The following is a 20,980-nucleotide window of genomic DNA, read 5'->3' as shown; positions in this document are numbered from 1 at the left end:
TGGCGAGGAGGTGGGAGTCACAATGGTGATGGTGATGATGGTGTTGATGGTGGTGAGGAGGTGGGAGTCACAGTGGTGGTGGTGATGAGGGTGGTGATGGTGGTGAGGAGGTGGGAGTCACAATGGTGGCAGGGTTGATGGTGGTGAGGAGGTGAGTCACAGTGGTGGCAGTATTGATGGTGGTGAGGAGGTGGGAGTCACAATGGTGGTGGTGATGATGGTGATGATGGTGTTGATGGTGGTGAGGAGGTGGGAGTCACAATCGTGGTGGTGTTGACGGTGGTGATGGTGGTGAGGAGGTGGGAGTCACAATGGTGGTGGTGTTGACGATGGTGATGGTGGTGAGGAGGTGGGAGTCACAATGGTGGTGGTGTTGATGGTGGTGATGGTGGTGAGGAGGTGGGAGTCACAATCGTGGTGGTGTTGACGGTGGTGATGGTGGTGAGGAGGTGGGAGTCACAATGGTGGTGGTGATGATGGTGTTGATGGTGGTGAGGAGGTGGGAGTCACAATGGTGGTGGTGTTGATGGTGGTGATGGTGGTGAGGAGGTGGGAGTCACAATGGTGGTGGTGGTGATGGTGATGATGGTGGTGAGGACATGGGAGCAACAATAATGGCAGTGATGGTGATTGAGACATGATGAGGATTTGTGAACTTTCTAGAAAAACAATCATATACTCTCCAACAGCAGTATCTTAATATCTTTCCAGAAGTATCAGATCATATTATAAGGGCCAAGTTTCCAGAATAATATCAGACATAATTACAGTGGACATCAGAGCTTGGCATCTAAAGGTGACAGGAATAGCTGTAATGTCTCAGCATGAAAACAACATTGCTATTGGTCTGAGATACTAATTATCTAGTTAAGGAAGTACTCACCTATACCTAGTTTTTACCTGTTTTTTAAAACCTGGAATTGATTTTGAATTTTAGCAAATATTTCCCTGGGAGCAATGTAAGATTTTTCATATTTTCGCCCTTGGGTATACCAACATGTCAGCTCTGTTGGCCACTTTGTGAGCTCGATGAAGCATAGTATAAAAGATGCTTTGCTAGTTTTTCACTTAATCTATTTCTATAAGTAATTTTGGAACTAAGCCTCTGAAACAGAATTATATTATCTGTATAGAATAAATGTTTTATCTTCCCCCCTTTTCTCTCTTTTGGAATAGATGTGCATCAGTATCTCTGTGTCAGTATCTCTGTGTCAGTGAGTGTATGACACTGGGCTTAGGGGAGGTCCAGAAAGTGATTGGGTGTTGGCATTTTCAGTACACTTACTTTGTATAAGAAATAGTTTGCCAAATATAGAAAGAGGGGATTTACTCAAGATTTAAATTAAAAATGTTAGTGGTCATTTTTCTAATGTCTTTCTATTTTTTCCCAGGTCATAATAAATCTTCACTGTCTGACTTTAGTCTCCCACTAAAACTGCATTTCCTTTCTACAATTTCAATTTCTCCCTTTGTTTCAAATAAAGTCCTAATGCTATTCATTTGACATATGGAATTTTGTAAGTATTTTCTTTAGTATATGTGATTACATTCCTGATTCTGAACCTTTTTAGAAGAGTATATAGTTTGATATAATCTTGTTATTGACACCTGTGTCTTCTCCCAAAGCCATTAATTATATAGGAATTGCACAATAGAAATGGGTTTAATTTTTTAAATGTGGTGAAATGTTGATGAGAGTAAGGAAAAATTTTTTTAATTTCTTTCACTGAGTATTTATGATGTACACAACATTCCTGAATATATTGTCTCTCTCATTTCTCAGACGGGATTTTTGCCTTCTCCATTTCTATTGTTAAAGAAACACTTACAGGGGTTTCTTTAACAGGCGCAGCCACCCAGACGAGGGGGAGGGACCCTGGAGGAAGAGCTCCTTTTTTTTTTTCTTTTTTTGAGACAGAGTCTCACTCTGTCACCCAGGCTGGAGTGCAGTGCCATGATCTCGACTCACTGCAACCTCCATCTCCCAGGTTCAAGCAATTCTCCTGCCTCAGTCTCCCGAGTAGCTAGAATTACAGACGCCTACCACCACGCCTGGCTAATTTTTGTATTTTTAGTAGAGATGGGGTTTCGCCATGTTGGCCAGGCTTGTCTTGATCTCCTGACAGGTGATCCACATACCTTGGCCTCCCAAAGTGCTGAGATTACAGGCATGAGCCACTGCGCCCAGCCAGAATATCTATTTTTAAATGGAACTGCATTTTCATAGTACAGTGAGGAAAAAGTTCCTTTGAAATCTTTATCCTGATAAACCGAATAATATGAAAATTTGCCTATTTTAATTATATGTAACAAAGTTTAGTTGCTGCTATAATTGCAAATATGTATAAATTCCTTACCAAAAAAAAAATGAATCAAGTGGGGCACAGAGAATAATTTTTCTGACAGAATTAAATAACATGCTATAGCCTGCTTGACTTCATACCCAATAGTCATTTCTGCAGAGTCACCGAGGGCCTCATCAGCATCAGCAAGAGCCCCTCGCCTTCTGACGCTCTCACATCCTTCTCTCCTGCAGCCCCGTCCTGCCATTGTCCTTGTCCAGCTTCTCTTCAAGGGTCAACTGGTCTGCATTTCCCTATAAGCTTGTTTGTCACAGCTTCTTGTTAGCAATCCCTGTGGTTGCCCAAAAGCACTTTCAGAGGCTGCATAAGGCTCTGCATGTTGTAGAAAATTTGCAGTTTCAATCTGCCCTCCCTCTTCAGGGTATTCCCATTGTATTGCGTTCAGCAGGCAGGGAGAGACTGCTGTAAGGACAGTTCCTGAGTGACTGCTTTCTGTCTTGGACTATTTGATGTCTGCAGGAGGTAATGGGGTGAGCAGTAACAAGGCCTCCTGTATATTCCACCCCTATGAAGCCTGCGTGTTTGGTTTATGAACTAAGCTCAAAGGCACCACAGTGGTAAGACTGTACTACATGACACCATGGAAAAGAGGGAGCACCCAGACCCCCAAATTAAGAAGAGCAGTGTAGAGACTAGAGACCTGGAGAGCAGAGACAGAAACTGTTAGGACCAGATTACAGTGTTAAACCAGGGCTCCCCAGGCCTCTCACATATTGAAATGTACTTGTCCATCTTTCTCCAAGCCAGGAAATGGGAGTCTCAAAGCCACATTATTCTGCCTTTTTAAACTATCGTCCTATAATCAAAGTAATGATGGTAGCGTGTCCCACCAGAATGGGAGCCCAGCTGCTCAGGAGTCATGCTGAGGATGGATCCCATCTCTTCTGCCGTTAGAGTTTCAGCTGGGTCGGGGTGGATGCAGCCACCTCCATGCCTAGCCTTCTGCATCTGTGATCCTCACAGCCTCCTCCGGCCACTGAGCCTCATGCCTTCACTTGTCTGTTCCCCCCTGCTTTTCCTTTGTGCCACCTCTGCATGTGGGCCGCCAGATTCTCAAGAGTATCCTACCGGTTTCCTTCCTTCCACTCCCTTTGCCAGTGCCTCTCACCCCATCTAGTAGCCTAACCATCACCCCCAGGACTGACCTCTTCCTCCTCACTGCCAGATGGTTGTTCAAAGCACAGAATTTGTCAGAAACCTGCAGTGACACCATGCTGCCAGGCTTCTCCATAATTAGCGTGGCCCCAGTCCATGCTTCTAGCCTTGGTTCCTTCTGCCCCTCTCTTTGAAATTCTAGAGCCAGCTGTGGGACAATTATCTATGTCAAAAGCCAGATGTGAAAACATTTCAATAACAAACTAACTGCTTTGTTCAGTGCTAGAACAACGCCTGTCACAGAGTAGAAACTCAAAAATATTTGCTGAGTGAATGAACAAATGAAGAAATGCATACTAAATAATTAACCACCAATCCAACCTTCAGACACATTGTGATTTTAATTATTTAAGAGTAGTTTAGCACATATTGCCTTATAATTTAATTAAAAATCTCCAAGAAATATGCCAAAGAAGTAGAATGAGAAAAATGTATATTTTTCTTTCACTTCCTACAGATGCACTGGGCCAGGTCTTGAAGGCTGTGCAAGGAACGGGTAAGTGTTCACAGCTCTGTATCACATGGACCTCGTCAAGAATGACCACACTGCTGTGGGTGAAGATTATGCTTTCCTGCGTTTCTGACTGTCCTCTGTCCTGATCAAGTTTCTATTGCTCTGGGCCAGCCTTCCCCCAGCCAGGGTTTCTGCAGAGACTGCCCAGCTGGTTCCACGTGGCTCCGTGTGCCAACTTTGTCCTCAGTGGAGGGAAGGTTGGACGCGCAGTGCTGGAGCTGCTCCCTGCTCCGCCATTGCTTGATGCATGGCCTGCCTCTGACTTCCTCGGTTCCACTGGTTTTGCTGTGTCCTTCTCTGCCTCTAGCTCCTCTTCTTTTCTGTCCACTTACCCCGTTGGTCCCATCACAAGCCTGTGTATGAGTGGCCTTTTTGTTCGATGACACCCTCCAGCGTAGGGGAGTGTTTCTCCTCGCTTTCTTTCTCAGACGCACTGCCCAGCAAAGGCAAAGGGCTTCCTTCAACATCAGCTCTGGCCAGTTTGCCAGAGCAAAGCCCTGAGAAAAGCAAAGTTGAAAAATCTTGTTCAAACTCACTAGGAAAGAGTGGTGTTACCCTCGACGGCATCTAGCCGGGAATCAGGGAATTACACACCGAGCACCTGTTTGCCATTCTGGATGTTTCCGAACACGAACCAAACTTCCAGGCCACTCTGCCATCTCTGGTAACGTCTACAAAGTCCCTTCCTCACCACTGCCCTTCCTTCATTTTGGCCTGCTCTTCCGCCCCTGAGTGGACAACCGTAGCTCTCCCTCCTGCCATCAGTGCCACATGATTGAGGAAGAAGGCAACTTTGCAGAGACTGGGTCCCCTTCCACTCCTGTCTCTTCAGTGAGCTTCTACGACACCCAGCAGAACTTCCCGACTCCACCCTGCAATCTCAGGGATCTTAATCATGGGGCTTTCCACCATATGTCCACCTTGAAACCAGTCATGGCCATTCCTTCTTACATCTGCTCTTTTCCATCTTTTTCTTCTCCTGTTCACCCACCCTCACTCCTGTGGCTCTCTGTGGACATGCGCTCTATAGCAAATGATTCTTTATATCTTCCAGTATTCTAGTGAGCTGGCACACGTGGCTTCTGGTTTCCTCTCTCTGGAACTAGACATGGCCTCTGTGGGAGGGAGGATTAAATGCACCTTATAGATTGAGGCTGCATGACGACATCACTCATCACAATGATTCTTTCTATGTCTGGATCCTATCCCTTTATAACCCCCTTCAAGCTCATTCAGAGAGTATTTCACACAATCCATATGCTCATCTTGCAAGTCAAGGACCCAGAGGAGTCTCAGCATTGTCAGAAAGTCCCTTCACACAGCCTGACCGGAGGCAGTGCCTGCTCCATGTGTATGGACTACGGCACTTCAATTGCATGGAAATACTCTTGGAATGAACAAAATACCAATCCATGAAAAAGCATTATTGAAGTCTAAGTTATTTTTTGAATTATATTTTGTTAATCAACAAATTGAAAAACACTCATCATATTGAGAGGTCCAAATAAAGCCTCAATTTTAAAAAATGAGGAAAATTGGGCCTGGTAGGAGACTGGGGGGAGCTTGAGAAAGTTGGAAACATTGCCCTAGAAGCCTGTTTTTTCTCCTCTTAGAAGCTACACAATATCTCACTTTCCGAGATCATTCTATAAGATGTCAGTGCGCCGAAACATTCAGGGGCATGTTGAGTGCCAAGGCCATGGAATCTGTCAGCAATCTCATCCTTCCTTGTTCCTTCACCTCATTCCAGGCCTAAGATCCCATCCATCGCCACTGGGATGGTGGGGGCCCTCCTCTTGCTGCTGGTGGTGGCCCTGGGGATCGGCCTCTTCATGCGAAGGCGCCACATCGTTCGGAAGCGCACACTGCGGAGGCTGCTGCAGGAGAGGGAGGTGAGTACCAGGACTGGGTGCGCTCAGGAGTCCTAGCACCCCAATGGGAACAAGGGCCAGCCCCGGGAATGGACCATTAGCAGTTGTGTATGTTAGACACATAATTGTATTATGATGCAGAAAGAATCTCTGGACGTGCAGTGATACCCAGTTAGTGACATATTGGTACATCCATCCGAGGAAATGGCAGTGTTTCTAGACTGCACCCTTCAATGCCCACAAAGCTGTGTGGCATCTGCTTAGGACCTGGTGCCTGTGTGTGCGTAGGAGGGAGGCTGGGAAGTCTAGCTGCTGATCCTCTGCTGGCACTGTGGCAGAGGCAAGAGATTCCTGCTTTGGAAAACACCATTGTCTACACAGTGGCTTTGTCCATGATGGACTCTGCCTCAACCCAGTCCTGTGCTGGAAGCCATGATCTCTGGAAAGAGCAACCCCCTGGCTCATAAGCATAAGGGCATGTGATATGCCCCGACAGACACCAAAATGACTGCCACACACAACTTCCCTACTGGAGTTTTTCAATCCAGCTAGTAGGCGTGGAAACAGAAATAGAAATTGTGTTTGTTGAAAGGTAGCTGTTCATTTGAAGAACACCTGTATCAGAGCCTGTGTTTCTACCACCTTCTGTCAAGCTCTGTAGAGAAGGCATACATTTGTCCTTCCAAATGAGCTGGCAAGTGCCGTGTCCTGGCACCCAAGCACATGCCGTGGCTGCTGGTCCCCCTTCTGGGCCACGTCTGGCACTGCTTCCCAGCGTGGTGAGCACTGAGGGGACCCTTGTCTCTGTGTTCTTGTTCCCCCCAGCTTGTGGAGCCTCTTACGCCCAGTGGAGAAGCTCCCAACCAAGCTCTCTTGAGGATCTTGAAGGAAACTGAATTCAAGAAGATCAAAGTGCTGGGCTCCGGTGCGTTCGGAACTGTGTATAAGGTAAGGTCTCTGGGTTGGACCACAGGGCCCCTCATGATCTGGTGGGGAGCCCAGAGTCCTCAAAAGCTGTATATTTCCATCATCTACTTTACTCTTTGTTTCACTGAATGTTTGGGAAACTCCAGTGTTTTTCCCAAGTTATTGAGAGGAAATCTTTTTCCGAGATTCTCTTTTACCGAGAACCACAATGACCAGTGGTCCTGTGAGACCACTTCACAGACCAAAGGCATTTTTCTGAAAGACGCCATTGACCTTGCCGTGGGGCGCAGCACAGGGCGGGAGGAGGGCCGCCTCTCACCACACGGCATCAGAATGCAGCCCAGCTGAAATGGGCTCATCTTCATTTGTTTCTTCTAGATCCTCTTTGCATGAAATCTGATTTCAGTTAGGCCTAGACGCAACATCGTTAAATTCTGGATGAAATGATCTGCACAGACTTTATAACAGGCTTTATAAGTTTGAGATTCTTTTATCTAAATAATCGGTGTGATTCGTGGGGCCTAACAGCTGCAGGTCTGCGGGAGCATCATAGCCCCCAGCAATATCAGCCTTGGATGCGGCTCCACAGCCCCAGTGTCCCTCACCTTTGGGGTGCATTGCTGGTAAAATCCACCCAGCTCACTAGGCAGCTTGTGGCACCGTCTCACAATTGCCAGTTAACATCTTCCCTCTCTCTCTGTCATAGGGACTCTGGATCCCAGAAGGTGAGAAAGTTAAAATTCCCGTCGCTATCAAGGAATTAAGAGAAGCAACATCTCCGAAAGCCAACAAGGAAATCCTCGATGTGAGTTTCTGCTTTGCTGTGTAGGGGTCCATGACTCTGGACCTCAGGGCCCACCTTTTCTCATGTCTGGCAGCTGCTCTGCTGTAGACCCTGCTCATCTCCACATCCTAAATGTTCACTTTCCACGTCTTTCCCTTTCTAGCTATAGTGGGTATAACTCCCTCCCCTTAGAGACAACACTGGCCTCTCCCATGCTGGTATCCACCCCAAAAGGCTGGAAACGGGCAATCACTGGCATCTGCCCAGCACTAGTTTCTTGACATGCATGATAAGTGAGTGCTTTTGGTGAGCCTGGAGCATGGGTGTTGTTTGCAGTATTTTTTGGATGAAGAAATGGAGGCATAAAAAAATTGACCCTTATATGGCTGGGATAGGGTTTAAACCCCTTGTTATTTCTGACTCTGAAACTTGCATTCAATTCACTACACCAAGTTATCTCATCTTTGAAATGGCTTTTTTAAAGGTGCCTAGAATATGATGGCGTGCAGTCTGTAAACTGTTGCCCCCCTGCTGTACTTTCTCTCAAAATAATACACATTTTTCTCCAGTGTCTGCTGATTGTTACTTTGTGGAATAAGTTCTTGGAAAATTCCACAAGATTATTGTTATCTTCTTACTACCAATTCTGTTGAACTTTCTCCACCTTCTCTGGGCCTTTCCCCAGCCAGTGGTGGGAAGACATTGGCTGGGGTCTGACGCAGCCTCTTCTACACTGGCCTGGGTTTGCTGTGAGTTCATGGAAACCTTTACTCTTGTCCCAACACAGAGCAAGTGAAAGAGGAGGTCAAGGGGCTCAGGCAGCAGACTAGGGAAGCAGAATCAAGGAAAAGGAAAAATGACTGTCCTTATTACCTCAAAACCCTAGAGAATTTAGTTGATCTTACAGCCAAGAAGGACAAAAGCCACAGAGTGATATCCCCCGCCTCATGTCTAACGCACAGAATACATAGCAAGCTAAGAGAGCATGGGCCTTCATAAAATTGTCTTAAGACACTATTTTTTAATTGGAGGAAATCTACAGTTTAATTTTCTCTCAGCAGCTTTTCTTCCTTTTATTACAGTAGGGGAAATGCCATGTTGATATACTTCTAAATGAAAGATGATTAATTGATATAGTACAATAAAAAATCTGTGAAAATTGATGATATACTTATCAAGAAAAATTAGCTTTCATTTTAATGGTTTACAAATTGAGTCAAGTCCTAGTAACAAAATGTTAGGTCTATTAATATAACCACAAAAATACAGGAAGACGGGCAATCCGTGAAGCCTTCACTTACAATCTAGTCCCTCACCTGTGCTGTGTAGGAAGATCTTTGTGCAGAATTTGCTTCCTTAATTCATTTTTTATTCATTCAACACATCCTAATAAATTATATAAAATCATGTTGAAATGTGAATTTCAGTGGTATTTATAATGCAGTATGAGGAGGGTTTGAATGTATTCTAAGACAATAGCTGTGCTTTGGGAAGGAAGCAGTGTTCACTGAAAAGTGCCCCCCAGGACCTTTTAATTGGAGAAAATATGCTTCTGTGGAGTTGGAAATGGAGTAGAAGATAGATAAGGTCAAGGCTTAAAAGTTAAGTGCACCCAGCATCTGAAGTGTCCATGGGCCTGGCGTGGTGGCTTTTGCCTGTAATCCCAGCACTTTGGGAGGCTGAGGCAGGAGGATCCCTTGAGCTTAGGAGTTTGAGACCAGCCTGGGCAACATACTGAGACCCAGTCTCTACAAAAAAATAAAAGATTGGCTGGGTATGGTGGCTCATGCCTGTAGTCCCAGCTACTCAGGAGATGGGAAGATGGCTTGAGCCCAGGAGATCTAGGCTGCAGTGAGCTAAAATCTTGCCACTGCACTCCAGCCTGGGTGACAAAGCAAGACCCTGCTCAAAAAAATAATTAGATACAGATATTAATATAGATACCTATATATATGTGAATATAGATATGTGTATATATACTCTGTATATAGATATGTAGATATATAAATATATCATATATAATATCATATATATGATATATATATTTAGATATATATATCTAAATATATTACATAAATAAAAGAAAGGCTCAGTTTGGCCTCCTGCTCATCCTGTCTCATCACCTCTTCCCCCTCCATCATCTTATTTCCTTGCCCCATGTTTCTTCACTGCGGCCATGTCCCCCCTCCTCTCCAATGGTGGATGTCATGTCTGCTGCAGTCAGAGGGTGACAAGCCTGGAGTGTTCCCTGAATCCTGTGCTTTGTCCTGCAGCTCAGGCTGCCCAGGCCTCGCCAGCAATCCTGGCAGGCAGGGCACCGTGCTGGGATGGAGGGGGGGAAGCTGGAGCAGGCACTTTCTGGTAAAGAAAGCAAAAACCAGCAGTGCCCAAGCCAATTTCAACAGGGTGTTAAATACACCTTAATCATGTGGCAGGACACCTCACGGGGCCACGTGCGCTCTTAGAAGGACTCGCATGCATGCGAGCACGGCAGCAATGACTGCATACTCACGTTCCCCTGCAGACACCAGGCTCCGCGGCTGGCACACACACTGCAGCCCAGTTCCATGTTGCTAGCAGTGACTTAGTGAATGAGTAAAGTTCTTAAAATGCAGGGGACACCTACCCTTCATTCGTAAGAATGGACATACACCTCTCCTTAAGTTCAAAAGCTAGTAGAACCCCAATTCTTACGGTAGAGCCGTTCACAGATGAGGGAGACAAGCCAGAAGGAAGGAACCAAAAGTCATGTCAGCAGTTAGGACAAAATAACAGGCTTTCAAGGTCACAAAGCCTCAGGGACACTCCCGCGGTGGGACTGGGCCAGGAGCCATGGGGGCCCCAAATGTGCACTCTGCCTGCCAGCCTGCGGGCGCTGGGGCTCCGCGGAGATTGTTGTGGAATACCAAGCATGCTTGCTGTAGGTCACGGTGCACATTTACCACTTCCAAGACAAACAACCGAGAACAAAGCTCGCTTTAGCTTCTGCGTACACCGAACGGGACACACGACTGAACAGCGTTCCCATTGTGCCTGCTGGGTGGGGAGGAAGTGATGGCCCAGTGGGTCTATCAGATGTTAGTAGGATGGGGCCTGGCGGGGCTCCAGGCTCTGTGTGGCCGACACCCACGCCCCCCGCTCTGCTCCCCATTCCCAGCCCCAGGTCAGCCCTGCGAGGCCCTGCAGCAGATGGGCTGCTCAAACTGCTCTGGTTTGCAGATTTTTCTTCCCTCTCAAATGAATACAATATGTTTTCAAATCTCAACCAGATCTTGAGAAAATAGGAAGAGCCAGAGGGTTTCTTTGGTGTTATGGTTGTACAGCTTCCCAGACTTGGGGGAGAGATGTGATTTGTGCTTTCTGGCAATCCCATGGCCTATTAATTTTTCCATAGGCTTTCCAGTTTAAATTTAGAGTAGGCAGTGGAAAAGGGAATGCAAAACAGATTTCTAGGTGTGCTGTGTGTGTGTGTCTCATGTCTAAAGTCCGTTAACCGGAGCACCCAACAGGCCCCACAGGCTGCCTTCACACACAGGACCTGGGGAGCCTCCGAACCATTGGGGTGAGCAGCGGGCCATGGAGGGAGCCAGGGTCAGGAGACCTGGCTGTGGGCCCAGACCCGACCCTGTGCAGGGTGGCCTCAGGTGGGCCGTTCACCTCGTCAGCCTCAGCTTACCCTCTGACTATAGTGACCTCAGACAAAATACACTTCCTGGCCCTGTCCTGTTCTGACATTTTATAAACAAGCACTTCTCCGAGTTGAAAGGATATTTTCAATATCTACTGAGTCCACAGATATTAAACATCTCTCTTCTTTAAAACTGTGACATTACATTTAGAATATAAAAGGAAAATAACACACACTGTCCTTGAAAATAGACAGCCTAAACACTGTGCAGAAAATATTTAAAGCTATAGTTTTTGTTTGTTTGTCTTGAACAAAAGCGGCCTGGACTTTGACTTGCTTTGAGTCTTTGACCTTGCATGACTTCAGTACAGTTCAACCCTGACAGTTTTGAAGTAGGTATGTGCCTAGATCTGCCCTAGTCCCTGCTGGAATGTCGAAGAAGCAAAGGTCAGGCCCTCAGAGCACTTGCCACACACTTGCCAACAGATACGGGGTGGAGACTGGAGGCAATATAAAAGCAAGTGTGTGCCAGGCGACCCGACACTGCAGAGCGCCGGCTAGACCCTAGGCGTGTGTTAGGAGATGACCAAGCCGTTCTTTCCTCAAAGAGCTTGGTGGGAAGGGCACTTTTTAAATCACACAAACATTTAAGGACAGATTATGATGAGTGCCCCAAAGCAGTGGCTCTTCAGCTTCATCAAGCTTCAGAATCCAGAGGGTTTGTTCATAGGGAAGGCTGGGCCTGTCTCCTGCATTTCACTCTCTTAGCCTGGGGCGGGGCCCAAGAATGTGTAGCTCTGAAAGGTTCACAGGCAATGCCTAGGCTGCTTTCTGAAGGAAAAACTACAAGATACCAGGAGAGTTTCATTTAGATTGAAGAGTCAAGGAAGGCTCCTCTGAGAAAGAGTCTGCTAAGGAAGGAGGAGGTGGAAGGTTCTGGGGACAGAGCTCCTCCTGTGGGTAAGGGCGGAGGGAAGCCCTCCCAGGGAGAAAGTGGGCAGGAGGACCAGAGGCTGGAGGGAGGAGGGCAGGCAGTCTTGGGGCTTCCCAAGAACAGGGAAGGCCAGGGCAGGGTTTAGGGCAAGGAAAGTGTGTGAGCATGTTTGTATTTTAGTAAATATTTACAGTTTGCCCTCCATGTCTGCAGTTTCATATCCATGGATTCAATCAACTACGATCAAAAACATTGGGGAAAAAATTGCATCAGTACTGAACATATACGGACTTTTTTTCTTCTCATCATTCCCTAAACAATACAGCATAACAGTTATTCACATAGCATTTGCATTGTATTAGGTACTATAGGTAATCAGGAGATGCTGTAAAGTAGATGGGAGGATGTCTGCAGGTTACACGCAAATGCTGTGCCATTTTATGTCAGGGGCTCGAGCATCCTCACATTTTGATATCTGAGGGAGGTCCTGGAACCAGTTCCCCAGATACTGAGGGTTGACTGTCTGTATCGCCTCGCCCCACCTTGCCTTTGTCTCCTGTCTCCTATCTCCACCCTGCCTCCCGCCAGCCTGTTGCACCTGACCTGCCCAGGCACCCTGGAGCAGCACCCTATCTCAGACCCTGGCCTGGTGTGTTCACTTCTGCAGAGAAACTAACTTGCCCAAGTCCACACTCAAACACAGGCATTGCTGAGATGTGAAAAGCAGCTCTGGATGCATTCTGCTTCAGTCCGTGTGTTCTTTTCCACATCTGAATAAAAGGTCACCACCATTTGTATTTTAAAGGGAAAGAGAATTTATGGGTGGAAATTGGAGATTCCCTCATTCTCAGACAGAAAAGAGGGCCCCATTGTGTGCATGACTGCAAATAAATTTAGCTTCCTCAGCCCAAGAATAGCAGAAGGGTTAAAATAAAGTCTGTATTTATGGCTCTATCAAAGGAAGGCCCCTGCCTTGGCAGCCAGCCGGAATTAGCGGGCAGCAGATGCCTGACTCAGTGCATCATGGATTTCCCATAGGAAGTCTGGGGGCACAGCACAGAGAGACCACTTCTCTTTAGAAATGGGTCCCGGGCAGCCAGGCAGCCTTTAGTCACTATAGATTGAATGCTCTGTCCATTTAAAAGCCTGGGACTGGTCCATTGAAAGAGCTTGTCCAGCTACTCTTTGCAGAGGTGCTGCGGGCAGGGTCCCCAGACCAAATGCCCACCCATTTCCCAGAGCACAGTCAGGGCCAAACCTGGCCTGTGGGGAAGGGAGGCCTTTCTCCCTGCTGGCTCAGTGCTCCCTGGATGCCTTCTCCATCGCCTCTCCTCTGCAGCACCCACAGCCAGTGTCCCTGATGTGCAGGGTCAGTCATTACCCAGGGTGTTCTGGACCCCACACACAGAGTCCCACAGGCCCTCATGATATTTTAAACCACAGCATCCTTAACCTTGAGGCAGAGGTCTTCATAACAAAGACAGTATCAGTTCCCAAACTCAGAGATCAGGTGACTCCGGTTCCTCCTTTATCCAATGTGCTCCTGATGGCCACTGTTGCCTGGGCCTCTCTGTCATGGGGAATCCCCGGATGCACCCAGGAGGGGCACCCTCCCACTGCATCTGTCACTTCACAGCCCTGCATAAACGTCCTTGCGCTAGGTCTTTTGCAGGCACAGCTTTTCCTCCATGAGTACATATTTCAAAACTCAAGATCGCATTCATGCATTTTCACCTGGAAGGGGTCCATGTGCCCCTCCTTCTGGCGGCCATGGGAAGCCCCACTGACACGCCTCTCCCTCCCTCCAGGAAGCCTACGTGATGGCCAGCGTGGACAACCCCCATGTGTGCCGCCTGCTGGGCATCTGTCTCACCTCCACCGTGCAGCTCATCACGCAGCTCATGCCCTTCGGCTGCCTCCTGGACTACGTCCGGGAACACAAGGACAATATCGGCTCCCAGTACCTGCTCAACTGGTGTGTGCAGATTGCAAAGGTAATCGGGGAGGGGAGATAAGGAGCCGGGATCCTCACATGTGGTCTACGCTCCTGGGATAGCGAGAGTTTGCCATGGGATGTGTGTGTGCGTGCATGCAGCGCACACACATTCCTTTATTTTAGATCCAATCAAGTTGATCTTCTTGTGCACGAATCAGTGCCTGTCCCCACTGCATGTGGAAACTCTCATCAATCAGCTACCTTTGAAGAATTTTCTCTTTGTTGAGTGCTCAGTCTGGTCTGATGTCTGTGTTCTTATTTCTCTGGAATTCTTTGTGAATACTGTGGTGATTTTTAGTGGAGAAGGAGTATTGCTTCCCCCAGTCAGGACTTGATAACAAGGTAAGCAAGCCAGGCCGAGGCCAGGAGGACCCAGGTGACGGTGGTGGAGTGGAGCAGGTGCCTCGCAGGCATCCCAGTGAGCAGGTGCAAGGAGCCGACAGAGGGCGCAGCTGCTGCTGCTATGTGGCTGGGGCCTTGGCTAAGTGTCCTCCTTTCCACAGGCTCGCTCCAGAGCCAGGGCGGGGCTGGGAGAGCAGAGTGGTCAGGTAGCCCTGCCTGGGTGCCGGAGGCAGGCACAGAGCAACGAGCCAGGTATTTCACAGCTCGTGTGGACCCAGAAAGACTTCTGCTTTTGCCCCAAACTCCTCCCATCTCCATCCCAGTCTTGTATCAGTTATTTGCACTCAATTTGCTAAGTCCCGTTTTTTTCTGACAGTGGGTATATATTTTACCCCGTTGACTTTAAAGAATTTGCAGGCAAACCCTGTCTCTGAGAATATGCTGTTGCCCTTCCTCTCCCTCCGACAGCAGGGCAGGGAGTCCAGGGATGTGCCAGGGACCAGAGGGAGGGAGCAGACGCCCACCCGGCCTGGGCAGGTCCTCCTTATTGCTTGCATTCCCCTGGTTAGCTGTGGCAGTCAGTCCTGCCAAGTCACTCGTGAGGTGTTTGCCCAGCTCCAGGCAGATGTAAAAGGTGACCTACAAGAAGACAAACAAAAACATCTGGAGTGCTCTTATGCCAGCAGCTGCCCTTGACACCACCAGGCAGGCTCTTGCTGGGAGCTATGGTGCTTGGGTCCACTCCCTCCCATCACGGAGCTCCTGGGCTGCATTGTAGAAGCAGGGACCACCTCCCAGGATAACCAGACAGCAGCACACCCTGAACAGCCCCTTTCACTCCAGCACCATCAGGCATTGATTTCTCAGCTGCAGCCACAGGCGGCCCCCAGCAGCCCAGGAAGTGGGGAACGCTCACGCTTCTCTGACCACAAAAATCACTGAATGTTTTTGCCATTCTCATGGTCATAACTTTGGCCACAGGGTAGAACACTCCCATGACCGTTGTTAGACAGTGGTCCTGGGAGAGGATCTTGTGTGCCTCTTTTTATTGGGAGATGCTTGTTATTTCTGTGTGTGGCTGCATTTGTTTCCCAAGATTGCCACGACAAATCATCACCAACTTGGTAGCTCAACATTGCACAGATTTATTCCCTTCTGGCTCTGGAGGCCAGGCATCTAAAGGCCATGCTCCTGCAAGCGTTCTGGGAAGGATCCTTCCTGCCTCTCTGGCTTCTGGTGGCCCCAGCATCCCTGGGCTGGGGCTGCACTTCCCCACGTCAACCTCCATCTTCATATGGCCTCTTCCTGTGTCTCTGCAACCACAGGCCCCTCTCCTTTCTCTTAATAAAGATACCAGTCATTGAGCTCGAAAATTGCTAAGAGAGTCTATTGTAAATCTTCTTAGCACAGAAAAAAGATAGATATGTGAAGTGATAGATATATTAGTTTGATTTGATCTGATCACTCCACTATGTGTATAGATGTCAAAACAAACGTCGCACTCCATAAATGTATATATTAAAAAAGATCCCAGTCATTGCATTTAGGACCCACCCTAAATCCATGATGATTTCATTTCAAGATTTTTAGATTTGCAAAACCCCATTTCCAAATAAGGTCATGTTCTGGAGTTCTGGGTAGACGTGAAATGTGGGGACACTGTGCAACCCACTGTCTTGGGGAGCAGGTGGTCAGCCTGGGGCAGGTGTTGCTGTGTGTGGAGCTAGGTCCACTCATGCCCTGACCTGGAACCCAGACCCTGCTTCCCCAGCTCTCCTCCTGGTTATCTGAAGCAGGGAATGGAGAGCACTGCCCACCTTGCCCGGCAGTCTCTATCACCTGGTTTTACTTTCCTCTTAGCACATATTGCCCCAGAAGATCTGGTTGGTTTATGGCTTACTTGAGTTTGTGCCTACCTGTCCCAACCAGGAGGTGAGCCCTGGCTGTCCCCCGAACCCAGCCCTGCATGTGGGAGCTGCCCCTCCCCCGCTTATCAGAGGGGGCCAACAGTCGGCAACTGTTCTTAATCGCCTCCCAGTAACCCCCAGCTCCACAAAGGTGACTCCTCACGTGGTGGAGAGGTGGTCAGGCCATCCATGTGTAATGCGTATGTGACCGTTTTCCTTAAGGGGCACATAGTCTTGGCAGGTTTCGCCCAATACAGGACGGCTCAGGACTCCAGTGGACTATGGATTCAGATCTGGATTCTGGCACATTTGCTGTGTGAGCGTGGGCACGTTGCTGGCCTCTCTGCGCCTGGCCTCCCGGCTGTGGAGTGTGTTCTGCACCTTGTCTTTCTGGGAAGTAGGGAGGGCAGTGAGCCCCTTCACATCGCCCACCATGGGCCCAGCACACGCCTGATCCCCACTGAGTGTTCCTTTTCCTCCTTTGATCCCCTTTGGCTGACCTAGGTTGGAGCAGCCACTAAAATATACCCAGAAACATCTTCCTAATCTACATCTGCGCCAACCCTCATTCCCTAGCTCAGCATGACCGTCACGCGCCCGCCATTGCTCCTGAGCTCCGCTGCTCATGAGCTGCTCTCTGGCCCTCCTTCTCACGCTCACACTCCAGTCAGCCTGGCCTAGATAAGTGGAGGTTTATTTGACCCCAAAAATTAGCCTTCTACAAACGAATATAATAGTGCCATTACAGAGAACTCACTTAGTGCGGGTCCCATTTAAGCAGAAGTTACTGAAAGCCTGAGTTTAAGTTTCCAAGGCCTGAAAGTTTTCCACAATAGTTTTCTACTTAATGTTACCTATAATTTCAACCTGTTATTTAAAGCCATTCTTGTGTTTGTTGTACTTTGATTAGCTTTATCCTTTACATTATGGGCAGTTAACGCTTTGGCTCTGTTAGATTTGCTTTTTAGTTCACAAAGGAAATCTCATTCCTCTGTATTTGAATAGCTGCAATGATGGAACAGCTGTCCCCGGAGGGAAATGAAAACAATGATTCCCCAAATTGTAAAGACAGAAATTTGCTCTTGGGTTACTTACAATGTATCTAAGTATTAAAAATTTTTCTTTTTAAATGTTTGAAGTAAAACTACCCAGAAACACTTAGTGGCTGACTAGAAACTAAACTCCTGGCATCCTCAAAGTGGGATTATTGACTTATAAAGGTCCTGTATTGATTGACAAAGGCACAAACTGTCTTGGGAAGTTTTCTTCTAAATATTGATGGGAGAGCTGGCCACTGTTATGCAGGTTTCATTGTCCTGACTAAACTGCTAAAGAGATTACATAAAATGATATCAACTAGACAAAAGAAAGAATTTAAAAAAACAGAGGTGTCCTGGGAGGAATCCGGATGAGACCAGAAGACCATGAGAGAGACATCTCTTGCCCTCTACAGGGAAAATGGGTTTTGTTCTCCACATGCAAAACCATCTCAGGAGGAGCTTGTGAAGACACCACCTGCTTACCAGCCAGAAAGTGCAGGTGCCTCCTAAATTCGCCACGCAGGAGATCGCGGTGGCTTTCACGCACTAGGAGTAAGTTAGACTTAAGAAAACCTGTCTACTCTTCCTGGGATTTACAAGCCAGCTAGTAAATCCCAGAATAAATCACACAGCACAATCATCCAAAGATCCCGTCATCCGTGCCGTTTGGAAAGCCCCGCTCCTGCGCCGCCCTCTCCCCGTGGAGCCTCCCATGCCCAGGACTGCAGAGTCCTGCCATTCAGACTGCAACTCATCTCACATTCTTCCAAACTATTTGGACAACAGAGCTTTCTCATCACCTAATGCAGATTACAGTCTCACAGAATTGAGTGTTCAGGCAGACAATGATATGGTTCTGTAGTACAGCAAACAATATCAGTTTACAGTGCTGAGGCCAGGCCTGGTGAACTATGCAAGGTAGTGGCAGGGCAAGGCTCTCAGAATGAAACTGGCTTATGAGTGGCACTCTCTGACCACAACTCTATAAGCACCAAACTATACTTAGTTCCATCTATGAGGTAAAATTTAATGCAGATAAACATCAAAGAAAACTTCAAAACCTCCTTTTTTCAAGTACGTGGGCGACTTAATTTGGTCCAAGTTCATTTTTAAAAGCCCTAGGTGCTTTCACAGCTCCCCTACTGACAAGAGGCCCCAGTGCCTGTGAGCTGCTAATGGGAGGGAGAGGAAGAAGAGCTGAGTGGGCCTGGCTATCCCGTCCACACCGGGAGACAGGGAAGGAGACTCCACGCTGGTGGCGCCAGCACATTCCAGGCCACTGGGGCCTATTCCTAGGCACCAGGTCACGAAAACCACGCTGACAGATCGTGTGTGTGTGTGTCATAGTGCACAAGCAGGACTGTGAGAGAGTGAAAGTGACACTGGGTGGAGCGCTGAGGAAGGGCCACAGTGCGTTGGTGGAAATAGGCTGTCGTGGAGAAGAGACCCTGGCTTGCTCTACGTAGCTTCCAATGCAGCTTCAAGGCAGGTCCCAGAGGGCTCCAGCCTTCATTGTCCAGGTCTACTCCCTCCCCTCACGGCTTTCCCATCCTCAGATGAGGATTTGGCAGAGTCTACCCCTGCTGACTAACTGTGGCCCTAGGGTGGTGACTCAGCCCTGCACCTCCTGCTCCCATCTGCACTGGGCCAGAGAGGATGACTTACCCAGCACGTTCACATCACACAGCTTTGTGGGTTCCTAGGTCCAAGGACCAGAGATTTCAGTTATGTGAGTTATTTTTTTTTTATTTGTTCTTGCATGTTCCACAAAGAGTTGTAGCTAAACTTAACCTAATGATCACGTTAGTATGTCACTAAGAAGTCAAAGCTCACAGTGCTGTGATGAATTCATCATCTTTAGACATTTTGACTATTTATTTCTTAAGCACCTGCTAGTGTTAAGCATCACATGAAATATATATAGAAGTAAGACAAAATTTCTTATCTCCCCAAGTTTGCCAACAAATACAGAGCAGGAAGGGAAGCAGATCAGAGCAGGAGACGCAGCTGTCGTGAGGCCACGGTGCAAGGTGCAGGGAGGGTGAGCTCTGAAGCCGAATGGACTGGGTCTGTCAGCCAAGCCCCCCGGCTCTGGAAAGACAGCAGTGAACAAGCCAGATGGCCCCTCACCCTCCAGAGCCCTGAGTCCTGCAGACCAAACAGCGTGACAGGTCCTCTCCCTGTCCTGGAGGCCTCTGTAGGTGAGAGTTGGCTGTGAACAGGGCATGAAGGCACTCGAGAGTGGGGAAGTGACTCTGACTGGGAGATGCTGAGGACAGGGAGGAAGCCACAAAGTAAGGGACACTGGGGAGGGCGGGGTGGACCCCTCAAGGCCAAGCACATGGAGCCTCATCACAAAGGCAAGATGGTGGCCAAATTCAAGGTCGCTGCAAAAGGGATGGAGAAGAGAAGATAGATTTGGCATTTAGAGGAATGGTGACAATCACGAGCACCTCCACCGGACTCCACATGGGTGCTGTCTAAGCAAGTGCTGTCTCTGCATAAACTCATTCCACCCTCTGATTAACCCATTCTACATATGGGAAAACAAAGGCATGCGGCGTTCATGTCACTTGCCAAGATCTCAGGATTTGATCCAAGTGGCCCAGTTCCATGGCGCAGCCTCTCAGCCTGCACGGATGCCCCAGCTCAGAGCACGACTCTCAGGACAGGGGTCCCAGCAGCACCCCCTCCCCGAACAGCAAGGGTGCCCGTGCTACTCCACTTCTGTCTGGGAATAGGACATTCTGACACTTTCCTGCCTCTTCCGAGGTCCAGCACTTACTCTGTGCCCGCCTGGGAAGGTGACAAGATGGCCCGAGGAGCAGACTTTTCCATTTTTGGGGAGCTCAAGGCCACAGATGCTCTGAAATCTGGAGTCCAGAGGCAGGAGCGGAGGCTTCTCCTGGTGGCCACTCTGCTTAAACACGTCATCAGATCTGTAGCTTCAGAGTCCCCTGAACCCCATCCCTCACCTCTACCAGCTGCGGGTGGGTCTCTGGGGTGGGGCTGCCCTCCCCACCTGCACCCCAAGGGCTGAAAGGTTGAGGGGAGAACACCATCATTTATACAGGGGGATCCTGGAAGATGAGGCCCGAGGAAGCCCTGCGGGGCCTCTCGCCTTCTCCCTAGCTGTGGTCAGGAGTGTCGGGCCCTGCCTGCCTCAGGAGCAGCCCAAAGTGGAGGTGAGGGGTGAGCCCCAACCCCCAGGGGAAGGGTGATGGTGATCTTGGTCTCAGCATGGTTCTGGTAGAGGTGGGTTAATTTGAAGATGATGAACCGTAAGCCTCTTTCTGATCTTACTTTAAATAAATACTTCTGAACAACAGCAACAACAAAATAGTGTTGATAGGAAAACCCTCCACTCCACAAGAACCACGCGGCCTTCTCGTCCTTGCAGCCTCCACTTCCTTCCTCACCAAGTCACTGCTCCATGAGCTCTTCCACAGGAGGTTTACAAAACAGAATACAAACAATCCAGTTCCCGCCTCTCACTCTGAACTCCTCCCAAGACTTGTG

At 48.3% G+C, this 20,980-nt stretch overlaps 1 protein-coding gene across 1 annotated transcript in view; it reads left to right on the top strand.

Moving 5' to 3' along the window:
• The window catches only part of EGFR (epidermal growth factor receptor), a 192,926-nt gene that overhangs the window by 149,953 nt on the left and 21,993 nt on the right, over positions 1-20,980 (top strand). The window contains exons 16-20 of the mRNA XM_007981280.3: positions 3,976-4,014; positions 5,783-5,924; positions 6,729-6,851; positions 7,537-7,635; positions 13,985-14,170. Of these exons, the coding sequence (XP_007979471.1) occupies positions 3,976-4,014; positions 5,783-5,924; positions 6,729-6,851; positions 7,537-7,635; positions 13,985-14,170 (589 nt within the window). The remainder of the gene's footprint in view (positions 1-3,975; positions 4,015-5,782; positions 5,925-6,728; positions 6,852-7,536; positions 7,636-13,984; positions 14,171-20,980) is intronic.

This window comes from Chlorocebus sabaeus, chromosome 21, assembly GCF_047675955.1.
Source record: "Chlorocebus sabaeus isolate Y175 chromosome 21, mChlSab1.0.hap1, whole genome shotgun sequence".
In the NCBI taxonomy this organism is placed as follows: domain Eukaryota; kingdom Metazoa; phylum Chordata; class Mammalia; order Primates; family Cercopithecidae; genus Chlorocebus; species Chlorocebus sabaeus.
Note: the sequence above shows the minus strand (reverse complement) of the source record. Positions and strands in the feature narration are given on the sequence as shown.